The sequence below is a fragment of the Phaenicophaeus curvirostris genome, chromosome 5 (genome assembly GCF_032191515.1).
Source record: "Phaenicophaeus curvirostris isolate KB17595 chromosome 5, BPBGC_Pcur_1.0, whole genome shotgun sequence".
NCBI lineage: Eukaryota > Metazoa > Chordata > Aves > Cuculiformes > Cuculidae > Phaenicophaeus > Phaenicophaeus curvirostris.
The window spans coordinates 52,108,519-52,131,004 of NC_091396.1; the positions used below are offsets into that span (position 1 = coordinate 52,108,519).

At 39.6% G+C, this 22,486-nt stretch overlaps 1 protein-coding gene across 4 annotated transcripts in view; it reads left to right on the forward strand.

Annotated features, from left to right (window-relative positions):
• SLC24A4 (solute carrier family 24 member 4) overlaps window positions 1–22,486 on the forward strand; it is an 88,949-nt gene that overhangs the window by 41,242 nt on the left and 25,221 nt on the right. For 3 of the 4 annotated variants that reach the window (XM_069858725.1, XM_069858723.1, XM_069858724.1), the window contains exons 3-10: window positions 12,824–12,900; window positions 14,089–14,163; window positions 16,046–16,130; window positions 18,434–18,537; window positions 19,214–19,288; window positions 20,253–20,278; window positions 20,944–20,997; window positions 22,050–22,192. In XM_069858725.1, the coding sequence (XP_069714826.1) occupies window positions 12,824–12,900; window positions 14,089–14,163; window positions 16,046–16,130; window positions 18,434–18,537; window positions 19,214–19,288; window positions 20,253–20,278; window positions 20,944–20,997; window positions 22,050–22,192 (639 nt within the window). The remainder of the gene's footprint in view (window positions 1–12,823; window positions 12,901–14,088; window positions 14,164–16,045; window positions 16,131–18,433; window positions 18,538–19,213; window positions 19,289–20,252; window positions 20,279–20,943; window positions 20,998–22,049; window positions 22,193–22,486) is intronic. The other variant, XM_069858726.1, reaches the window with a different exon arrangement.

The window sequence follows — 22,486 nt, forward strand, 5'->3', positions numbered from 1 at the left end:
AGCTCCAGCTACGACCTATATATCCAGGCTTCCAGCTGGGCTTGTACCATATTTGTGGAAGCTTGTGTGACATATTAGTCATAGCTGACCTTGCTAGATTAGTGTCTTGTATTCAAATATACGTTCTTCGGCACTTCTAAAGTCTGAAAAAATTCTTCTACTAATCTTTCATGATTGGGCTGTGACATCACTATGTCAATGTACTTCTTTCCCTCTTCTTTTCCTTTTGCTAATTTAACTTCTTTGGCCTTGGGCATTGTACTCGGCTTTTTGTATGCACTTCTCAAAGTGAAGATTACGTGTCTCTTTTAGGGAATAGATATGAGCTTCATTGCAATATTCATTTACAGATACAATATAATCATGGAATAGGTTTTCACATGGATAAAAACAGAGTGAAAAGGACTGTAAATCTGGATTGTGCAGTTATTGTAACATTCATCTTTTTAGCTTCCAACAGTGGACTCCCCTGCTGTATGCCTCTGTTCTGCATTAAGATCACTTTTATTCTGAATAATTACTATGCATTTAGGAAAAAAACCAACACTTTCCCTGAAATATTAAGTGCTGCTTAAGATGCTGGTAAATAGGTAGCAGTCTCCAAATCTTTCAAGAAGCTGGTTTTTACTTACCAGGTTTCATATTGAATGTGAGGCTGCTGAAGTATATAGCAGAGGCTGGGACTGAAAGAGATCATTCTAAGTACACCAGTACTGTTTACTGCTCCTTATTCAGTTTGTAGACTAAGGAGAAAATGCCCAAAGGGAAATTGTCTGTGGAAAATCAGCACAGAACTGTGCAAATCTGCCAATGAATCATGACATAGGAGCTGGAGGGTTAAATCTTAGTTGCCTTAGATGGGATTACTTGTGTGGAAAAGGCGAAGTAGCCTATGCTGCAAGAAACACGTTGGCATCGTTTTCGATCATTGGGCAGTACCCACATGCTGGAATGCGTGTGTATTTGTGACTTTGAGCTAAAGCATATGAACCTTGGAGAACCTTGGAGTAATGCTAGTAATCCTGTGTGCTCAGAAAGTGTAAACCTGGCCCGGCAAAACTGTGATGTTTGTTCAAGAAATGAACAACAAGTCTGGGTCTCTTTTTTTGGTTGTATTCTGGGTTTCATAATTCTTATAGTTTTTTTTAGGCTTGGGCTCTGTTCCACAAACACAAAAGCTAGATGCAAATTTTTTGTTGTAAGTGAAAGCTGATGTTCTAATGTAATTGCATGGTTCCAGGACCTTGGCTTCAGGAAAAGTAGGAAACAATTATCACATGGTTTACAATGAAGTCATGAGAATTGGCTGCACCACATAAGCATGGCTCATGGCGGGAAGCTGTTGTGTTTCTATTTGTCCATATGAAAATGGGTTTCTCAAAGCACCAAGGAGTGCATGGAACAAAAAATTATCCTAAATAATTATTCCAAAATGTTACTTCATTGTAGGTCCAGTGTTCTTCAGCACTGGTTTTTTTTGAGAGTTTAGTGTGTGCAACTTGAAACAATTTTTCAAAATTCAGCTTCCTTCCAAATTAAAAGCAAAATTCAGAGAATTAATAAGTGAATCTCAGCTTGTAGCATCAAGAGCCTGATTTTTAAAAACGCTGGGCATGGTATCTGTGGGGAGCTGAGTTCCTTGAAAATCTTGGCTTCCCTATGCAGAACCGTCTTGGGAATTCTGGCCCCAGAAAGGTTACCTGATGAACAGATCTGAGGGTCTTGTGTCTTTGTATTTTACCTATTCCCTCTTGATTGGTGGAACTTTTTGAACACAGCACAAGAAAAATCACTGTTGGAAGCAATCCTGAATTGGCAGGCGGTGGAATAAATGTTTGAGTGGGTCTCTTTACTGCTGCTTTCCAGCATTTTCCTTCTATATCCAGAAATAAAAGAACTTCTGCATAAAGAAAGTTCAAATAATACCCATGCCTGACTTTATTTTATGCCTTTCTCTGCTTGACCTCTGTAGACCCGACTTAAAATCTTCTGTTCCTCTAGTACCTCGTGCTCATTTGTTTCTAGAAATCTAGTTTATTTAACTTAATTTTGCCTGGCAGAAGATACCCATAGTTTTTATGCTGTTTTAGCTCAGAGAGTAACGCAGTTTTCCTGGGTGGTTAAAATCGCTACTTGGACTTGGTATCAGAAAAACAGTAAAAAAACATATGTTTTAAATATTGAATTTAATTTCTTTTTCCATACATTTGGGGAAAAAGAATGGTGTGTGCCAATACAGCTGCTATTAAATGAGCTGTACTGCAGCTTTTGCTGAAGTGGAAGGGATTCAAAACCCTATTATTATACATTAACTGTGCAGAAGACACAATAGCAGCGTTTGGTTTGAAGTGCACTTCTGTTCTGAAAGATAGCTGCCCTGGCAGCTTTTGCTGGTTGCTTGTTTCTTCCTCTCAGTGTTTTCTACATATAATCTGTTCAGTTTTCAAGTAACCTGGTAGCTTTCCTAGCTGCCAGCAGTTCTAACTTAGTCTGTTGTCTGACTTTGTTCGAGTCAAATTTTGCCAGTCATTTTAAAGTTTGAATGTTGTCGATTTTACTGAGGATGTACCAGGCAGGAAACAGCTTGGAATTCTGTGGTTTTTGAGGTCTGTCTCCAGCAGGTATAAGGAGGTAGTAACACCTTAATTTTTTCACTGAAGAAGGATCTTGGTTCTATATAAAAATACTTCTGTGGTTAGCTTGCAAACAGAGTTGGTCATTGAACAGTATCAGTGATATTTTCTAAGGAAAACTGTAATTTCCTGCCACTCCGTCTATACCCATTCATAAATGTGATTGTCTTCATATTAGCTCTGTTACTGGTAGCTAGCTTTTCGTCTTTGAAGGGCAGTTACATAGCATCGATGGAATAATAATGCATCACAGGTTTGAAATGGGTGACATAGGCCAAATTTGCTCCTCAGATGTTCAGGGAGGAAGGAAACTTCAGCCTTGGGCCAGATTAACTTAACTGATCAGTCTTGCTTGTATTTTCAAGTTACACAGAAAAGAGATTCTTCCAGCTATATGAGACTTTGTAACATAGGGGAGTCAGTGAAGGAAAACTTCTTTTGTTGTTGTTTGTACACCTGCTGAAAGAGTCATTTGGGCAACAAAGGGAGAGGTAGCAGTCTCCTCTGATCTTCAAGCTGTTCATTAGGCATAATACAGTAACACTATATATGAAAGGAGCTCCAATGTGTACTCAGTAACAAAACCGGAAAGTTACAACACACCTTCTGTAAAAATGTCGTCCTTTTGTGCCGCGTAGGGAGCGCGCTGATTCAAAGAGAGTTACTAGTGCACAGTGTCTTAAAATTATGTTACAGTTTTCATGATCTTCACAGTAAGTGCTACAGCTTGCCTGGTTGATTTTCTAAGGTGGAGGGGAGAGGAGGTTTAAATATGTAAAGCTCAGAGTGAGAAAATGGAGAGGAATTCCACATAGAAGACACAGGTTTTTACTGGTGACTAATGTCTGTGGTTAATTCATGGGCCAGTCATGAGGTGATACAATTTAAACCCATTTACGTTATTCCACAATGATTATTTAGTCCTGAGTGGAGGATGAACCATGTTATTCCCTCTAAACTTGGAAATGACTTGTCTAAATAAACTGCTCCAGTGGTGGATCTCCTCATGTTTGAACTTCTTTGGTGACCTTGCTTCAGAATAGTGTAAACACAGCTGAGGCAGAATGACACAGTGAGTAAAAAAGGGGAGAAGGTGAAAAAGGTTTTAGTGACCTGGTTTAGGAGTCTGACGTGTAAAATAAAAGGGTCAATGTCCTTGGGTGAGGTATTGAAGAGCACACATGCACTTTGTGGAAAACCAGTACTGTAAGCATGGAAGATCATTACAGAATAGTTTGGGCTGGAAGGGATGTTAAAGATCATTGAAACATAGAATCGTTAAGGTTGGAAAAGACTTCTGAGATCATCCATTCAAACCATCAGCCCAATGCCACCATGCCTACTTAGCAATGTCACAAAGTGCCGTGTCTACACGTTTTTTGAATATTTCCAGGGATGGTGACTCCATTTCCCTCAGCAACCTGTTGCAATGCTTCAACACTCTTTCAGCAAAGAATTGTTTTTCTAATATCCCATCTAAACCTCCCCTGTCACAACTTAAGGCTATTTCCTCTCATCCTATCACTTGTTACTTGGGAGTAGAGACCAGCACCCCCCTCACTGCCACCTCCTTTCAGGTAGCTGTAGAGAGCAATAAGGTCTCCCCTCAGCCTTCTTTTCTCTGGGCTAAACAACCCCAGTTCCCTTAGCTGCTTCTCGTAAGACTTGTTCTCCAGCCCCTTCACCAGCTTCGCTGCCCTCCTCTGGACACACTCCAGCACCTCAACACCTTCCTTGCTTCTGCTGGCCACACCATTTCTGATACGTGCCAGCATATCATTGGCCGCTTTGGCCACCTGGGCACACTGCTGGCTCATGTTCAGCTGGCTGTTGGGCAGCACCCCAAGCCCTTTTCTGCTGGGCAGCTTTCCAGCCTTTCACAGTCCTGTAGGGTTGCATGGGATTGTTGTGATCAAAGTACAGGACGTGGTGCTTGGCCTTGTTGAATCTCATACAATTGGCCTTGGCCATCGATCCCACCTTTCCAGGTCCCTCTGCAGAGACTTCCTTTCCTCAAGCACATCAACACTTCTGCCTAGTTTGGTATTGTCTGTAAATTTACTGAGGGAGGACTCCATCTCCTTGTCTAGATTATTGATTAAGATAGTGAACAAGACTGGCCCCAACACTCAGGCCTGGGGAACACCACTTGTGACTGGCCACCAACTGGATTTAACTCTGTTCACCAGAACTCTCACGGCTTGGCCATGGATCTGGTTGCACCCCCCCTGCTGTGGGCGGGGACACCTTCCACTGGATCAGGTTGCTAAAGGCTCATCCACTCCGGCCTTGGAACGCCTCCAGCCATGGGGCATCTCTGACTTCTATAGACAGCCTGTTCTGGTGCCTCACCACCCTCATAGTAAAAAAATTTCTTACTAATATATAATCTCCCCTCTTTCAGCTTAAACCGTTGCCCCATATCCTATCCCTGCACTCCCTGATGAAGAGCCAGTCCCCATCTTTCCGGTAGGCCCCCTTTAAGTACTGGAAGGCTGATATAAGGTCTCCATAGATCCTTCTCTTCTCTAGTCTAAACAAACCCAACTCTGTCATCCTATCCTCATAGGGGAGGTGCTCCAGCCCTCTGATCATCTTTGTGGCCTTTCTCTGGACCCATTCTAACAGATCCATGTTCTTACTGTGCTGAAAACTCCAGAAGTAAACTATAGGTGAGCTCTTACGAGAGCAGAGTAGAGGGATAGAGTCCTCCTCCTTCAGCTTGTTGACCACGCTTCTTTTGATGCAGCCCGGGATATAATTGGCTTTCTGGTGTTAGCAGGGTTCAGAAATTCTTTGACTGGTCACTGCTTATTTCACGTAAGCGCTAGAGAGCTGTCAAATGGAGGCAGATTCAGGGCACTTGCACTACACTGAATTAAAATCTGTTAATGTAAGTTGTTATTAGACTATAATAAAACAAGGTGTTGGTAATGGAGGCCAGGGAAGGAATAAAAGCCATGATCTGAAATGCTGGGGTCCTTGTAGAGTTACCTTGAGAACATTTAAAGCCATTAGCACGAGGTCCAATATGCAGAAATGCTGCACTCTAGTATGCTGATGTGTCCCCATGTTGCAGTACTTGTGCATCCGTGTGTCATCTCTGACACTCTAGATCACGAGATGAGATTTCATCATGCTTTTCAGTTTTTTTGCAGATGATCATAAATGTATTTTTATTTGATCATTTGACATTGCCTTAATGAGTGCAAATACTTTTATAAAAAAAGTCCAGGTTTTTGTAAGATATTAATGTCCCTTTTTATTGTAGCTTATTCAGTCTTGTATAGTTAGTTCCGTAATTTCATATTGATGAGAAGAGACTTTTGAAGACTATTTCATTAATACACTGTGCTTTACATACTCATATATTAAATGGATCTGATAGTTTAGAACTGAGTCGGTTATTTGCCTCATAAGCTGCTGCTTACCATTGCACAGATAATCATATTCGGCAGTCCTTTTTTTGGTTGAGCAATGCAAATTGAGTTAATTTACCACAGAGATAGATTTTGCTTGTAATTCTACTGTTTGTGAGGTGAGGGCTATGGAGGAGGATGCTTACTGTGCCTTCTGCCATATGGTACTTTGCCTCAAAATAGAAAGCGTGATCTTTGACATCACATGGCATTACACTGATGCACAAATTTCTCTAGAAGAAGTTGGGTGGCATTTCATGTAATTTCATTGCACTTCATTTGGATGCTTTGTTGCTGTACAGGTGATATAATCCATGAAACCAGTTTACTGAAAGGTTATCTGTCAAAGAATTTCCTTGCAGTATATTTCAAATACAAGTGCGCATCTCTTTGAATTGCCCATTCCTGATTTGCTTTAACAGTGGTGCCTAGATTAGTATCCAGCAGAAGCTGAACTGTGTATTTGAGGGGAAAATCCACGTGTCATCCTGCTACAGAAAACTGGAAACAGCTGTCTAATGGGAATGGGAGTTTAAAGCTTGGTAATGCTTATTTTTTTTCCGGATGGCACCCAGGATTATCAATGAATTGTTCTTTTTTTTTTTTTTCCCTTGGTTGTTGTAGGGTTTTTTAAGTTACCAGCTTTCATTTATGAAAGCACTTGTGAAGCATATAATTTTTTTGCCAGGGGCAATTCAGACTTAAAAGCCTCTTGGCTTGTGGTGTTAGAAAAGGTTATTTTAAAATTTGAGCTATATGTGTTTATTAAACCTGTGAATTTAGGCTTTCTGTAATTTTGCAAAATACATAGCTTGAATGTGCTATGGCATGTTGATGTTTTTCTAATGACTTAAAATTTATTGTATCACATTTAGGAAGTAATAGTAAACAGGAGGGCTTTCGTATGACACATTTTATGTATAAATAAACTAGTTTCGCTGTGATACTATGTTCAGGTTCACTTTGTTTCCATTGTTAACACTGGAATACATAACTGAAACAATTCAATGCTTTTCTATGAGCAAAAGTGACCCTGCTCCTCCAAAATACGCAATTGCTGCCACAAAACTGTGAGAGGATCACAGTGTATTATGCTGTTCCCCAAGACTACCTGTATGTCTGTTGGTGGTACTGAGCTCACCACTGTAATTTCTGTCACCACTTCAGCACCTGAGCTAATGTTTGGAACATGACAGGGGACTGACCTTGGCAGTAAAAAGAATATGGGAGCAATTTCTCCCATTGCCTGCAGGATGATTTCAAAGTGGCTAACCTTCTTTCTATAAAAATCTTCACGGTGCATTGATTTTTGAAGAACGTTATGGTCCAAAGGCACAAATGTTTTCAAAGTAAGGATGGTTCTAGGACATACTTACCCAATTCATTGCAACTCAACTCGCATAGGACCCCTGCATTCAAGGAGATGCAGTTGGTAGAAGTGATAGTTTTTTGGCTTCCACTCAAATCTTGTAACAAAATATATCAGTACAGGATTATAAAGTAGTGCAAGTTGCAGTACTGTGAAGGCTGTTCCAAGTTCAACTCTTGGTGCAGAAACTGTTGACATTTTACTGCTGATAGCAGGTAATGACGCATGTGTTTGCATGACAGGTATAAAGAAGCTCATTTCTGCACACAGTGAGGAGTTTATATGCTGTCACTGAGGTACAAATACATGTGCATGAGCACCACGACAGACCTTGGGAAGGAGAGGCTCTGCAGTGTGAAAAGGGAATTGCACATAAGCAGAAATTCACTAACTGCAGAGGTGCCTAAAGATGCTTGCAGTGCTTAAAAAAAATGGCACAAATTTGAAATATTCAAGATGTCTGGCAGATATGGTTATTGAGGGGGTAAAAGTGGAAGTATGTAATGCTGTCTCTTGTTTGTCCTTCTTCCCTTTATGCCTCTGCCCTGCATTAGTCTGATGATCAACAACCTTTGGATGCCAGGGCATAGGAGTATCACGATTTCTGTATATGTAACATGTCCTGAAGGGACAGAGGAAAAACGTCCAGGCATTAAAAGAACTGGGCTTCTGTATGCATCATTTGCCTAACTCCCTTCCTGCAAAGGCAGAGTGGAACCAATTGTGTGTCACAGCTACAACTCTCTCCTCCCTGTGAGGAGAAATTAAAGAGTTGTAACAGGCTTGAACGCTTAGCAGGTATTAAGAGTTGGCATGTTTGTTGCCTCTGTGAGTAAATCAACTGCTGATGAGGTGAAGAAATCACATGTGAGGCAGGTTATAAAACCACAGATCCACGTGGTTGTTGAGATGTTCTGTCAGGCTTAGGAGATTTTGAAACTTAACTTCATTGGCAGACTGCCTGTCACAGTATGGATAGGGCACATGGGAACAATACTCTGATGGTGCCAGGAGTAATCTGGTAACAGCCTAAATCCGGGCAGGTGTCACTGGCGTGCTGGGGTTACCCCGGCTGCTGCATACCAGAACTTCACCCCAGAGCTGTGCAGATAGCCTAAGATGTGCAGCTGCTATTATATTCTGTTCTGAGGCACGCTATTTGCGTGACTTGTGTAATTCTTTAGCCACAGACAGCTCTGCCAGTGCTTTTTATGAAAGGTGAATCATCCTTTCTGTCATGGCATAATCAAGGATTCACTCAGAGCAAATGGTAGTTGTGTCCCCTCCAAGTTCAAGGCTGGATAAGCTGCTTTGTTCGGCCACTCATTTCATGACTGGGGAGAGGGAATGAACTGCAGAATAATGACAGTTCCAGCATAGACTCGTCCTTGTAGTGCCCTCCCTTCTCAGTAAATCTGTGCTTGATAAGATGATCTGCAGGAGCCATGGGTTTGCAACAGTATCAGCAGGATAAATACTTCTGAATTTCTGGCTGATTTTAAGACGATTGGTTTTATGTTCCCCTCCTTTGTTTTTGGCAAAGGTTAGTCCCATTAGATGTACTGCTCTTCATTTCATCTCCTCCCATCTGTTCTGTCTCTTCAGTAGGAACAGATGAGATGTAGCTCCCACTCGGACTATAAGACAGTTCTTTCTCCCGTACGTGAGAGAATATCTCTGTGTGAAGTAGAGCAATGCCTTGCTGCGCACACACAGCGGATTGTACCGTGAAGGCAGACCGTACTCTGTCTCAGACGCTGTGATAATGTTGTATTCCCTGTATTCAGTTCATACAGGTGAGGGAATACCACTGACCCCCTCAGTTAAGTGATAAGCCTAAGCTAGGAACCAAGGGAATCCAAACAACTTTTTCTGAGCAACCAGTTTATCATAGCAGTAGGTTAGAAAAGCAAATATTTGTTTAAAATATTAAAATAATTATACAGGGAGTAAATAAAGAACAGAAGATGTAGATAAGGTATACAGAATTTATAGATGACAAGTATAAAAACCTCATGATTATCTGGGTAATAAAACCAGAAAGACAGCAAATGCTTATACTGAAAAACTCCAAACTTTACCTTGGAACTCACTGACAGATGGCCATTTTATTAAGGAGGAAATCTTACTTACCAAGCTCCAGAGCCTTGCTTCATTTCCCTGACTTTTAAAAAACATTTTGTAGTGTCTGTGTGTTAGAACAATTGTGTGCCATGAGTTCCCTGTAGAGAGGGGCATTATCTTTGAGTAAATCTGTCTTCACATTGCTTCTTTCAAATTGCCTGTGTGAGCCAAGCAGATACATATTACAAGCAGTTCTATATTACACATACTACATTACTGGACTATATATGAAGCAAGATGGTTTGCACTGAAGCTCCCTTTTGCCTGCACAACCGGGCAGTGCCCCTATACTCTGCTCAGGTTCCCTGTCTCTGCTTGCACTGCCTGTGTAATTCCCTCTTGCTCTTCTGTTTGACTAAGCCACACTGGTCCATTCCCTTCCCTGCCTGGATTTCCTGTGTCTGGGGACTGAGCACTCTTGTGCTTTATGGAAAACATCCCTAAAAATATTTGCCAGCTCTGTTCTGGGGCCTTGACCCTGAGGACCATATCCCAGCAGGACTCCTTGAAGAGCTAGAAGTCTACTTTCCTGAAATTTAGGGCCCTGACTATACTCGTCATTTGCCCCATATCCCTCAGGAACTTGAACCACACCAGTGCGTGATCACTGCAGTCCAGGCTGCCTCCAATCATGATGTCACTGGTAAACTCACTTGTGTTCATGATCATCAGGTCCAGTATTGCATCCCCTCGGGTGGGGGTGCCTATTAGCTGGGTTAAGATATTATCTTCAATGCGCTCTAGGAGTCCCATGGATTGCCTACAGTTTGCCGTGCTACTTTTCCAGCATATGTCAGGGTGGTTGAAGTTCCCCAGTAGGATGAGAGCTTGTGATTGTGAAGCCTCCTGTAGCTGGAGGAAGAAGGTTTCATTGGTAGGGTCTCCTTGATCGGGTGGCCTGTAGTATACACCAACCACAAGGTGCCTTTTGCTGTGTTGGTCTTTTATTCTGACCCACAAGCTTTCAACCTGTTCATGGCTACTCTTCAAAGACAGCTCTTTACATTCTATGCATTTTCTGATATAGAGGTCAACAACTCCACCCCTCCTTCCCAGTCTGTCCCTTCTGAGCAGCGTGTAGCTGTCGAGAGCCACACTCCAGTCATGAGATTTGTTCCACCAAGTTTCAGTAATTTATGGTGTGGTTTGCGTTTGTATAGCAGTGCAATTTTCTCATGAAGGTTTTCTAAGGTCACAGATCTTTTTACGGTGAAAATCACAGCCCTTGAAGACTGTGAAGTTCTGCAGCAACCCAGACCCACTTCCTTGAAGCTAGTCCTGCTAAACGCTAGTGTCCTTATGGTCTTCAGGTACTGAAGCACTCTGCATACTCGAGTGGTATTCCATAATTCAGTGAGTAATTGGGTGTTATTGTGCTGATGTGCTTGTATATTTATATGCATTATTGCTTTCGTTTTTCTTGGTGGTTACAAAAGGACCGGGAATAGAACATTTAGGGCTAGGAAATCACTTTCAGGAGTACCTAAACAAAATTTACTGTAGACTTACATAGTTTTTGTTGTCTGAGATTTAAAAGCAAGACGGACCTTTCTCTATCTTTGGAAAGCTCTGTTCAGCATATCAAGGGCTGATATGGATTGCAGTCAGAATACAACAGTAAGAACAGGTCTTGTTGGAAAACCTAAAGAAAATCAGTAAAGGAATTGCAGTCAGTCATTGTTGATGAACTTCTGTTTTATGCTTAATACTTTACGGACCATTAGTAATTTCAAACAAAGCTGTAGTGGCTTTCGAGTATTAGACTGGAGGATTTAGAGAGATTTCATGAAATGTTAACTTTGACTTTTGGAAGGAAGATATGAGTTCTTTATACAAGGTTTTAAACACTGCCTGCAGTCAGTGTATCAATTCAAACCTAGTGCATTTATTGTAGTGGATACTAAGGAAAAAAGCAAGGCTATGGGATCTTCAGCTTTGCATGAAGACACTGTTCATCTTTTTCAAGGTAGACACATGCAGAGTGTGTGTGTGCAGTACAGGTGAGAAGAGGCATTTTTGTAATTCTATATAAAACTCAAAGATTGAGGAGGTGAGAAGTCATTCAGGTCTTTGAAACTAGATTATCCTCTCACTACAGCTAATGTTTTGAAGTGTGTTTGATGATTACAGGTAACTCAAATTTAAGATACTCTAAAAAGTATAATCTTCACAGAGTTACAGTGCAACATTTCCTGAAAATAAGGGTGGGTTTAGTGTGCTTGAAGTTGAGTAGCTAAAACATGAACCATACTTGAAATTCTTGGTTCTAGTGTTCGTCATTGTTTGCAGAACTATATCAAGAAATTGAGAAAATAGGCCACTGAAATTGAAAATGGAACAGCATAAATATCATATATTGTGTTCTTAAGCATTTCTGTAAACTGGCAGAGTTGAATATGGGGAAGATGGTCATTTATTCCCTCCATTTCCTTCCGTGAGTTTCAGTATATTATGGAAAGTTTGTAAGAACGTTGTGGAGCATATCTTGTTTTCAGCCTATATCTACAACTCCTTGTGGAAAGGAACATCACTTTCAAAATCATAATTTAATGACTTCAGTGCATTTGGATCCCACTGGCGAAAATTATTTTCACCCTTAAACTTCCCAGACTCCTGTCTGAGACACTGTAGATCTCTAGCCCTGCCTGTCTTGTCAATCTGGATGTTTTTTGTCTCATATATTTCTTCAGGCCTTTGATTTAGTTTTTGTCTTTGTCTCCACCATCTGGACTCATTTTTTCACTTTAACTGAGCTCCATGCAACTCCACTGTCACACAGAAATAACCTTAGAATTCATGTCTCTGCACATTCATATTGTCCTTCTACCATTTCTGTTTCATTCCTTCTTTCATCACATTTGGATAGTAGACATTCTGGAGGAAATATTTGGAATCACTTTAGTCTTTGTGAAATGATTTGGAAGACTGTGGAGCCCTATAAAAGTTTGTAGTTAAGAACCTGATGGAAGGTTACCACCATTGCATAATTTTTCAAGCAAGACATGCTTAAAGCTTGGAACGTTATTTCAGGATGAATTTTTGTGCCTGGACCTATCACTTTGGAAGTATATTTAAAGGAGATACAGAGGACATGATAGTAAAAATAAGGCGTTAAGGATGTGAAACTTGCGCGGGTTGGTTTTCATCACTGAAATGACAATAATTAATAACACCTAAGTATCAGTTCTCTTGTTTTATCTGCAGACCATTCTTATTTTTCAGTCCTCCATTTATAGATGCTGTAATTTTTTTCTAAAAAATGTGTATTTCTCTTTCAGCTATTAATGAATTTCCTGAAGATATATTTACAAATAAGGAACGGCAGCAAGGAGGAGTTCTGCTTCATATCATTGCTGTAAGTTTTCCTCTACATTTTGTTTTCCTTTTATCTGTCTTGCAAGATGTTTGTTGTCTTAGTGGCCTTTCTAAATGGAGCTCAATATCTATCAAAATGTTCCTAATATTTTGATTTCCATATTTCTTGGAAGTCTGTATGGGTACAAATGCTCAAAAGGTAACGTTTTCAGGACGTGGTTTAGTGGTGGACTTAGTAGTGTTAGGTTAATGGTTCAGCTTTATGATCTTAAGGATCTTTTCCAACCTAAATGATTCTATGATTTATTTAAGAAAATCATGCAAGTCTGAGTTTGCAGTGCCTATGTGTTCATCCTCTTGGAGAGAAAATCCTGGCCGCTTGGATCATAGGCTTGTATTTATTTGTATTTCATCTTTTATAAACAGAGTTTGGGATTCCTTTGTTGATGATATCAAGTATGATGTGGAAGATTCTTGATTCTCTTTCTTTCCTGTTGTGCCTTTATACAAAAGATGCAATTGTAGTTGAAAAAAAACAAACCCACTAACCTTGAAGAAGTATAGAAAATATCGTGTGAAATTTAATATTTTATTGTAGAAAAAACAAAACAAGTAAGCCCTGTGAGCTCCAGTGTTCAATTCCCAGTTTAGGGAAAGTAACAGAAGAAGGAGTTGTGTGGGCAGCAGTAGGATTAGGGCCACCACATGAGTGCAGCACATAAAGCCACATAAGACAGTGGGAGAATCACATATTTACAGGGAGCCAGGATCATTCCTGGGAGGTTTGGTGCAGTGAGCCGTGGTCAGAGTCCGCTTATTTCCAGGAGTGATTATTTCTTCAGTATTGTTAATAAACATGGTGTTATTTTCCATTTAATTACTTTTTCGATAATTAATGGAAAATATAGAAGATGACTATATAGCTTTGTAAGCCATTACTTACTCATTTACTTTACTTTATAGGAAGTCTGTTGTGGCACCCTGTTATGTCAGACTGTGGTACCTTTCATATTATATGGTCTGGCAAACATTCTTGTTCTAAATTTAATCTTGCCTTGAAGAATCTGTTCTTATGCCATAAATTGATTAACAGAGGGATTTTTGTTTGGAACTGAATAAAAATGAAGCTATGTGTTTCTGTTAGTCTGAATAAATATAGCATTGCCTTCTTTTCTCTTTTCATGTACAGGAAAAATCTGAAGTATTTCCTGAATTTATTTCTTTACAGGCTCTTTATATGTTCTATGCTTTGGCTATAGTATGTGATGACTTCTTTGTTCCATCCCTAGAGAAAATTTGTGAGGTATGTTGAAGAACTTTATTCCTCTTCTGGAAATTTATTTAGAGAATATTATAGAATCAAACATTTTGGGTCGTTGTTTGTAGTTCATTTGTGTCGACTATTTTGCTCTGATGTTTTTCAAAGTTTATGAGCTTGCCATCAAAAAATGAACCTATGGCCTGAGCACATTGATCCCTCTGGCCACACTCAAGGAGAAAAAAATGAAAGATTTAATGAGATCAGGTGGGAAAACCCACTCTTAAATACCTGAACCATGTAGCTAGGATGGCTGTGGTATAGAAACAAGTTGGATTTATTATTGTACTCCTAGTTTTAAAAGTCACTTGTGAAAAGAAATCATACATAGATGAGTTAATGTGTTGCCTATGTGAATGTTATTGCATATCTGCCACTGTATTAGCAAGGAGAAAGCAAGCACGTGTGGTCTCAGCATAAAGTGGAGAAAAAGGAGAATGCATGAGAAAAGTATGTACCTTGGTTTGATAAGGAAGGAGAATACATATTTTATATGCAAAAAAATAGTTAAATATAATTCCTTTACATAAGTGTTGAGAAAACTTTGCAAAATTTCATGCAGTATTCGGATTAAATGAGTTGTTTAGAAGAGGGTAGAATTTATACTTGGCATGTAAACGTTGTGCTAGGTAGCTTTGACCTATTTCAAAACAAAAAAAAATCAGGTTTTAATTCCATTTTTCGGGCAAAATGAATCTCTTATCTCCTTTGCTTTTTAACAAAAATATGTGTGGCCGTTTTCTGAAAAACTCCTGTAGCTACTTAAAAAGTCTATTTTCCTGGGGATATATATACTAAATTCCTATTAGTGTTACTCAGAGCTGTGTATTTACAGTTATCAATAGAATAACAGAAGAATAATGCATAATACTAAAATACTCAATAGATATATTTTCTTTCCCTTTTCAGATGTTCTGTCTTCAGCATGCACCTTAAGTACCAAATTTAAATTGTACCAGTTGGCTTGTACCAATTATGTTGTCACTGATCCTTCAAAAAATCTTTGCCTCATCTCATGTTCTGCTAAATATTAAAAGAGCTAAGAAGAATTTAGCATACTTAGGTTTGAACTCTTGCAGCAGTATAGCTGGTAATAGATTGAGTGGTACAGTAAGGGCTTGTATTTATGTTTTGTCAGGTTCTATAGGATGCCATTTTCATCAGCTCAACATGTTGCATACTGCCTGAAAAATACAGCATTTCTGTACTGGTCCTGTTGTCATTAATAACTTTTCTATCCTATGAAGTAAAACAAGGTACTAATGATGAGTCTAGAAACTCTCAAAAAGGCAGAAGCTCCTCCATAAAACCTTCCTTCTAGTTCAAGGAAAAGATCTTTAGACAGTATTAACTGGATGCAGCCCGCTTCTGGAGCTACACATTTTTGCTGCTCTGAGAACTTGGTTATCTATATCCTGTTAGAGCTTAAGAGACATCGTGTCATAAAAGCAGAAGTTTCTACACCACACAGTCCTCTCTGTGTCTAATTGGACTAATTTTGTTTGTGTCAGCGGACTCATTTTTGATAACACAGGTGTAAAGTGAAGCCTGAATCAGGTTTACAGTCTTTATGAATCTACAGAGATGCTTTCCTCTAATCAGCTACATGTAAGCTACAATTGACTATTCAGTTAAGTATAAGTAGGTATTTTTATCTGCCACTTCACTGAACTAGGGTGTAAACAATTTACCTGCCCAAAGTATGTTTCCTTTCTCAAAAGGCATTGTCTAATTCTGTGTCATAGTGACTATTCATCTTTTAACAGCACTGTGGCCAGCAAATGAAGAGCTTCTGTCTTTGCAGCTGTAGAACTGCGCAAAGTAAATACAGTAGCAGTGCTGAAATTACCAATGGCTTTTCTTCCAGAAACTACATTTGAGTGAAGATGTTGCTGGAGCCACATTCATGGCAGCAGGGAGCTCCACTCCAGAGTTGTTTGCATCTGTTATAGGTATGAGCCCACACGCTAACTTTTATGAGATCTGTTAAAAATCAGCAGCAGATGAAGCAGAGGTATCTGAAAGTGCTACCATTCTTCTGTCAATTTATAATCAGCAATTGCAGCTGTCATCTAGTTGGTGGTTCATGGTATAATTAACTACTCAAAATATCTCATGGAACTGTGAATCTCTTCTCAAAACACAGAGAGGAATGGCTGGTTCTGAACATAGGAAGTAAAAGAAGAGATATATTGCTGTCCCCTGAGAGAGAATTTGATGCCTCTTTGGCTTTTTCCTTCACAAATAAAGGGAATTAATTTTAGCAAGGAAGTAGGAGAACAGGGAACATGGGAAAAGAACAAATTAATGTATAGATAAGTCAGATCTCTGAAAGACAGAAGGACATGGTGTACATTACTTAGAGAATTATTTGAAGTAACGTCTGAAATATTAAAGATGAGTGATACAGAGAGGAGGTCTAAATGGCAAAAGGAGTACCTGTTAAGAGGAGGAGGGACACAGGATTACACTAATAGAGAAGGGGAAAAGCAGCAAATTTTGTAAAATCATAGAATAGTTTGGATTGGAAGGGACCTTTAAAGGTTGTCTAGTCCATCCACCCTACAGTGAGAAGAGGCGTTTTGAACTAGATCAGGTTTCTCGGAGCCCCATCCAACCTAACCTTGAATGTGTCCAGGGATGGGTAATAACACCTCTCTGGGCAGCCTGCTCCAGTGTTTCACCACCCTCGTTATAAAAAACTTCTTCCTTATAGGTAATCTAAATCTACCATCTTTTAGTTTAAAAGCGTTACACCTTGTCCTATCCCAGTAGGTCCTGCTAAAAACTTTGTCCCCACCTTTCTTATAAGCCCCCTTTAAATACTGAAAGTCACAATAAAGTCTCCCCGAGCCTTTTCGTCTCCAGGCTGAACAGTCCCTACTCTCTCAACCTTTCCTCATAAGAGAGATGTTCCATCCCTCTGATCAATTCTGTGGTCTTCCTCTGGACCCACAGCGACAGGTCTATATCTTCCCTGTGCTGAGAACTCCAGAGCTGGATGTGGTACTCCAGGTGGATTCTCACCAGAGTGGAGCAAAGGGGCAGAATTGCCACCCTTGACCTGCTGGCCATGCTTCTTTTGATACAACCCAGGGTACGATTGGCCTTCTGAGCTGTTTACACACATTGCTGGCTCATGTCCAGCTTCTCATCCACCAGTACCCCCAAGTCTTTCTCCGCAGGCTGCCCTCAATCCCTTCATCCTCCAGCCTGTAGTGATGCTGGGGATTGCCCTGACCCATGTGCAGGACCTTGTACTTGGCTTTGTTGAACCTCAGGTGGTTTACTTCTTGAGTTTGCCCAGGTCCCTCTGGATGGCATCCCATCTAGCAGCATGGTGGCTTACATTTGATAAATCTGTCTTTAGTAAAGCTTTAGTAGACTTTTTACTACTATCCCAACTGACATTTTCACAAACCTTAGGGAAATACAGTCTAAAGGAAAACACTATAGCCTCATGTCCAACTTACTAAGAGGCAGTTAGTGTAAGTCTTTTAGGCTTCCTTTTGCGAAAGCTTTAAAGTATAAGTAGATACAACTCTGTAGTGCATTCACATTATCTTTGGTTCAGTCTCAGTGCTGAAGATTGCATTAAATAATCTCTGGGTGTGCACTCCAGCCATTAATTTTTTTCATTCTGATGCAATTGTGTTATAGATAGGTATCTGAGGCATAGGTGGGTTCACTACTAAGGGAAATCTGAAGTCACTACTAGAATAGATCAAGTCTGAGTCCTGGTTCTCCGTTTGAGTCAGAAGGCACACAATTCTGCACCCAAAGCAGCCACGAGTTCTTTGAGGGAAGAATTTCGTAATCCTATGAGATATTGCAATGAAGAACACAGTAAATTTTAAATACCTGCGGGAAAGGTTTTCTATTCTTTCTGATACTGTTTGAAATAAATTCCGTGCTCCTGGTGTGACTAGAGATGTTTTGTATTCATTGGAATGGATTACTGCACTGCTAACAATCAAGCTGTGAAATATAGGACTTACTGTTGAACTAAATAGCTAAGAAATCATTTTATTTTACTAAAAACATATATGTAGAGATGTTAAGCTAAAAGTTAGGCGCTGCTAGCTAGACTGAAAGAACAAAATATTCCACAGGGAAGTGAGCATTTATTATGAAACAAGTCTTGATTAAACTTTCAGACAGTCTCTTTTTTTCAGGTAATACATGTACTAAGTAATTGTCTGTGACCTAAAAGGAAATTACAGAGGTAATAATGCATGTTTTGTTCCCTCTGCAGGTGTATTTATCACTCATGGAGATGTAGGAGTAGGGACCATTGTTGGTTCAGCAGTTTTCAACATCCTCTGTATTGTTGGTGTCTGTGGATTGTTTGCAGGACAGGTTAGTAAGATATTTATCTTTATGGAGTTTAATGCTTACAATTTAGAGGTTTCCAAGAGTAAATATTAAAAAAAAAAGGAGTATTAGTCAAAACCAAAACTGAACTGGCATTGTGAAAAATGTCAGATGTTGGAAAGAATTTACAAATGCTTTATAAATAGCAAATGTGTCCAAAACGTTCAGCCGTAGTTTCAGCACTCTGAAAATGTAGCGTACAGAGGAGACTGGTTCCTCTTCATACAGTACTGTCTTCTGAAGCAACAGTGGCATCTGCTAATCCTTCTGGTACTGATGTTGATCAAAGAGTCTAGGACACAAGCATGAGATTTGCTCCATCTACTCTGTAGACAGTTAGACTGTGTATCTTTTTTTTTTTTCAGGTATTAAATTCAATATATCCTCAAATATAATGAAGTGGGAACCATTGACTAGCTGTCATACAATTGAAACTATGACCAATTATTAGTAAGAAATGTATTTCATTAATGAAAGCTTCTGTATGATTCTTATTACTCATGAGTTTTATAGATCCACTGTCTACCAGACTAATATATATCCCAGAATCATTGGTAATGATAATTCTATCCACACACACCTAAGTGATTGCATGATAGAGGCTTTTGTTTTGTCTTTAAAATTGCCTATTTTTGTTGGCTGAAGGTGTGATATTTTACAGGTGGTTTGTCTTACCCAATGGGCTGTCTTCCGGGATTCTGTGTACTACACGATATCTGTGATTATACTTATTGTTGTAAGTAGTTGTGCTAACAATTAATATATTTAGTTGCTTTAATTTTTGGAAGACCAGTCTGCAAACCATTGATATACACTGGTACACAATTATTTTCCTAGCTTGTTCTAGTGATGGCTCCACAAAGCAGTCCAAATATGAAAACTCCTTACAGCCTACAGAATATGTGTCCGTCCATGTCCATTCATTTTGTACCTTCAGTCTGTAAAGTACTGCAGGCTGCTGTTACACAGGGCAGTTAGCACTCTGTTCTGACCAAGGGGACTGCTTGGTGTGGAGGTGAATAATTTTGAGCCATAACTCTGTTTTAAATAGGAAAGGTGTCTGTTTCTTGATACTACACAGTAATTTTCACTGATTGTGGGTAACTTCGAAATGAAACACACGTGAGATATCGCTTTGTTCATCTAGAGCAGTGTACTAGTTCCTGAATGTATGCATTTACTGTGTCTGGTGACAAGGAAAGGAAGAATCGACTTTGGTGTTTTTTCTAATAAATAAAGCTCACTAACTGCCCATTTTTTTTTACAGGAGTTACATAGGGTGGGGTAAAATGTGTATAATGGCTTGGCCTAAGAGCAGAAGTAAAATGACTGACTTTTCTGAAACTTGTCTAGCTGGTAAAAAAGGAATCAGAGCTAGGTCTCTTCAGAAAAAGTGTCTTCACTGTCGTTTACACAGCATAGCTTGTGGGTACATGTGTGCACATCTTTCTGTCTTTCACATGCTCCCACTGTTCAACTAAATAGCATTTATAACAGTGATGGAGAGGGTCCAAGCCTTGTTCACGAGGTTTGTGCTTTGTGAGGGGCACAGTCCATACAGTGAAATTTCTGGTTAGAAAGGATAAAAATTTGAGTAGCTTCTGGCTTGATGTGACATTTTATGAAATATATTTGACTGTTTTCAAGATGGATCAGAGAAAAGGATGATTTAATTGTTTCCTTTTTTTTCCTTCTTCTAGTTCATATATGATGAGAAAATAGAATGGTAAGTGGTGTAAATTATTCCCGTGTTTGCCATGAGACTGATCAGTAAATAATGTTGCAATGCACTTAGTTTTCACTCGTACACACTGGGCTTCTGAGCTGGATCTGACACTATAAGAAATCATATGCATTTTCTTTGGTTATATTTTTTATGATGATTAGGAAAAACTACATTTAAGAACCTGGAAGCATTAATGGAATAAATAGACTATATATAAAGCTCAGTGTCTCACATGTGCAGAGAGAGTAACCAAAGTTCTACTGCTCTGATTCTGGCTGTTAACATTTATGGGGGTGCTACCGGTCCCAAAGAACAGTCCGAGGTGGGATCCTAGTGGAAGATAAGCATCTCTTAAAAGAGGCCTCTTGGAATGCCCGGTCTGTATTTCAGCAGTGACATGACAAAAGGCCTTGGCATTATGATCCTCAGAGCGTAGCTGTGATTTCAGTCTGCACAGCATATATCTGAAATATATGCAGTGTATTTTATTTACATGTTTATTGGAACTTGAGAGTCTACTGAGACACCATCTAATCTTAATTATGTGACTCCTGTGTACACAAATGTGACTTGTACTAGATGCTTAATGCACAGACTGACATAAAACTTGTAAAGCATACAGCTGTTTGAATGGCCTTTTAACACTCTTTTTTCGTCTCTTTGAGGTGGGAAAGCCTTGTACTCATCATTATGTATTCATTCTACATACTTATCATGAAGTGAGTGCTTTTTTTCTTCCATATGCCCTTTAGGCATAGACTGACCATCAGTCTTTTGGTGTGGTTTTGTCCTTGGGCTTCCTGCTGAAGGCAGTGTTTCTGTGTAAGATCCCTTGCTTTTTTGTGTTTAATCAGTTTCACTCTAGATTTGTGCTTAGTCAATAGGAAATATTTTCGTGCATTGTCTTCCTAGTGCGCTGAAGTAAAGTAGCTTTCACAAACAGATGCGAGAACATGTAATTTAGATATATGAAGAAGTCCAGCGGCTACTCCGGTCTGTAAGGACACTGTGTGTCAGCTATTACATGCGTTTTGTCACCTCTGGAGAACAAAGTCAAGGAACATGAGACAGACTGCTAAGCATATATTGATCTTCAGACCATCTCGTGCCAGATTGTATACTAACATCCTTCTCCTGTAGTGTCACTGCCTCTGACAGGTCTGACTGTTAATGCAAGGATCTATAGGTCCACCCTTCTACTGCAAGTTGCTTAGACTTGCACCCTTGCACCCCTGGTGCCTTCCCCTCACAAATCACCCTTTTTGGAACTTCAGCCTTTCTTTTCTCCTACGTTAGGTCTTAACAGAATTCATTGACAGCCTGCTTGGATCCTATTCTAGTGCTAAAAGAGATGCATTCTTTGTTTAGAAGGATATGGCCATCAGTCCTTGAAATGCTCAAACACCTGCCATGAGAAACATGGTACTGAAAGAGAGTGAGGTGAATTGTGAGGTGATGCAGGAGGAAAGAAGCTGTTGTACAGTAAATGTTCTGGCTCCAAAATCAGCAGCTCCAGTGTTTTGCCTGCATTAAATGTGTCCTTGTGTCTTTTTGCAGTTTGCTCTATCTCATGAGAGATAGATGCAGCCCTTGCCTTCCTGACATCTTGCCACTGAACTGGATAGTCCTTTCTCTTAACCTCTTACGAGTTGTTGGAGAACATCCATTTAGGTTTTACTGTTTGCCTGCATAAGTTGTTCTCAGATGCTTAAAAGTTTGATGAGGAAATGCAACAATCCAACCTTTTCAGACCTTTCCTTTGCACTTTCAGGTACAATGTGAGGATGCAAAATTTCTTCACCCTCAAAAGCAAGAATGTTGGAAATGGTGACACAGTCAACAATGAGCTGGAAGGTGGTAATAAATGTTATGCCTCTAATTATGATGACCCATCCATTCCATTACTATGGAAAGGTAAGGCTGAGCAGACAGGACTTGTAAAAAGAGTAGTTCACAGAATATCCTTTTTCATTTCTGTAATGCAGATAAAAACAGTATTACTGTTCAATCATAGGCAGAAATTCTTATTGAATTGACTTGACAATTCAGCAGTCAGACTGCCAGATAAAAAAAAACACAGTCAAATTTTTTTTTTCAGTATTCCAAAAAGAAGCTGCTTTGCACACTGGCAATTTTCCTCCATTTTTGTCTCCTGTTCCGTGATGAGCTGTGAAAGAAATACCTTTTTTTTTTTTTGCCAGGAAGAAG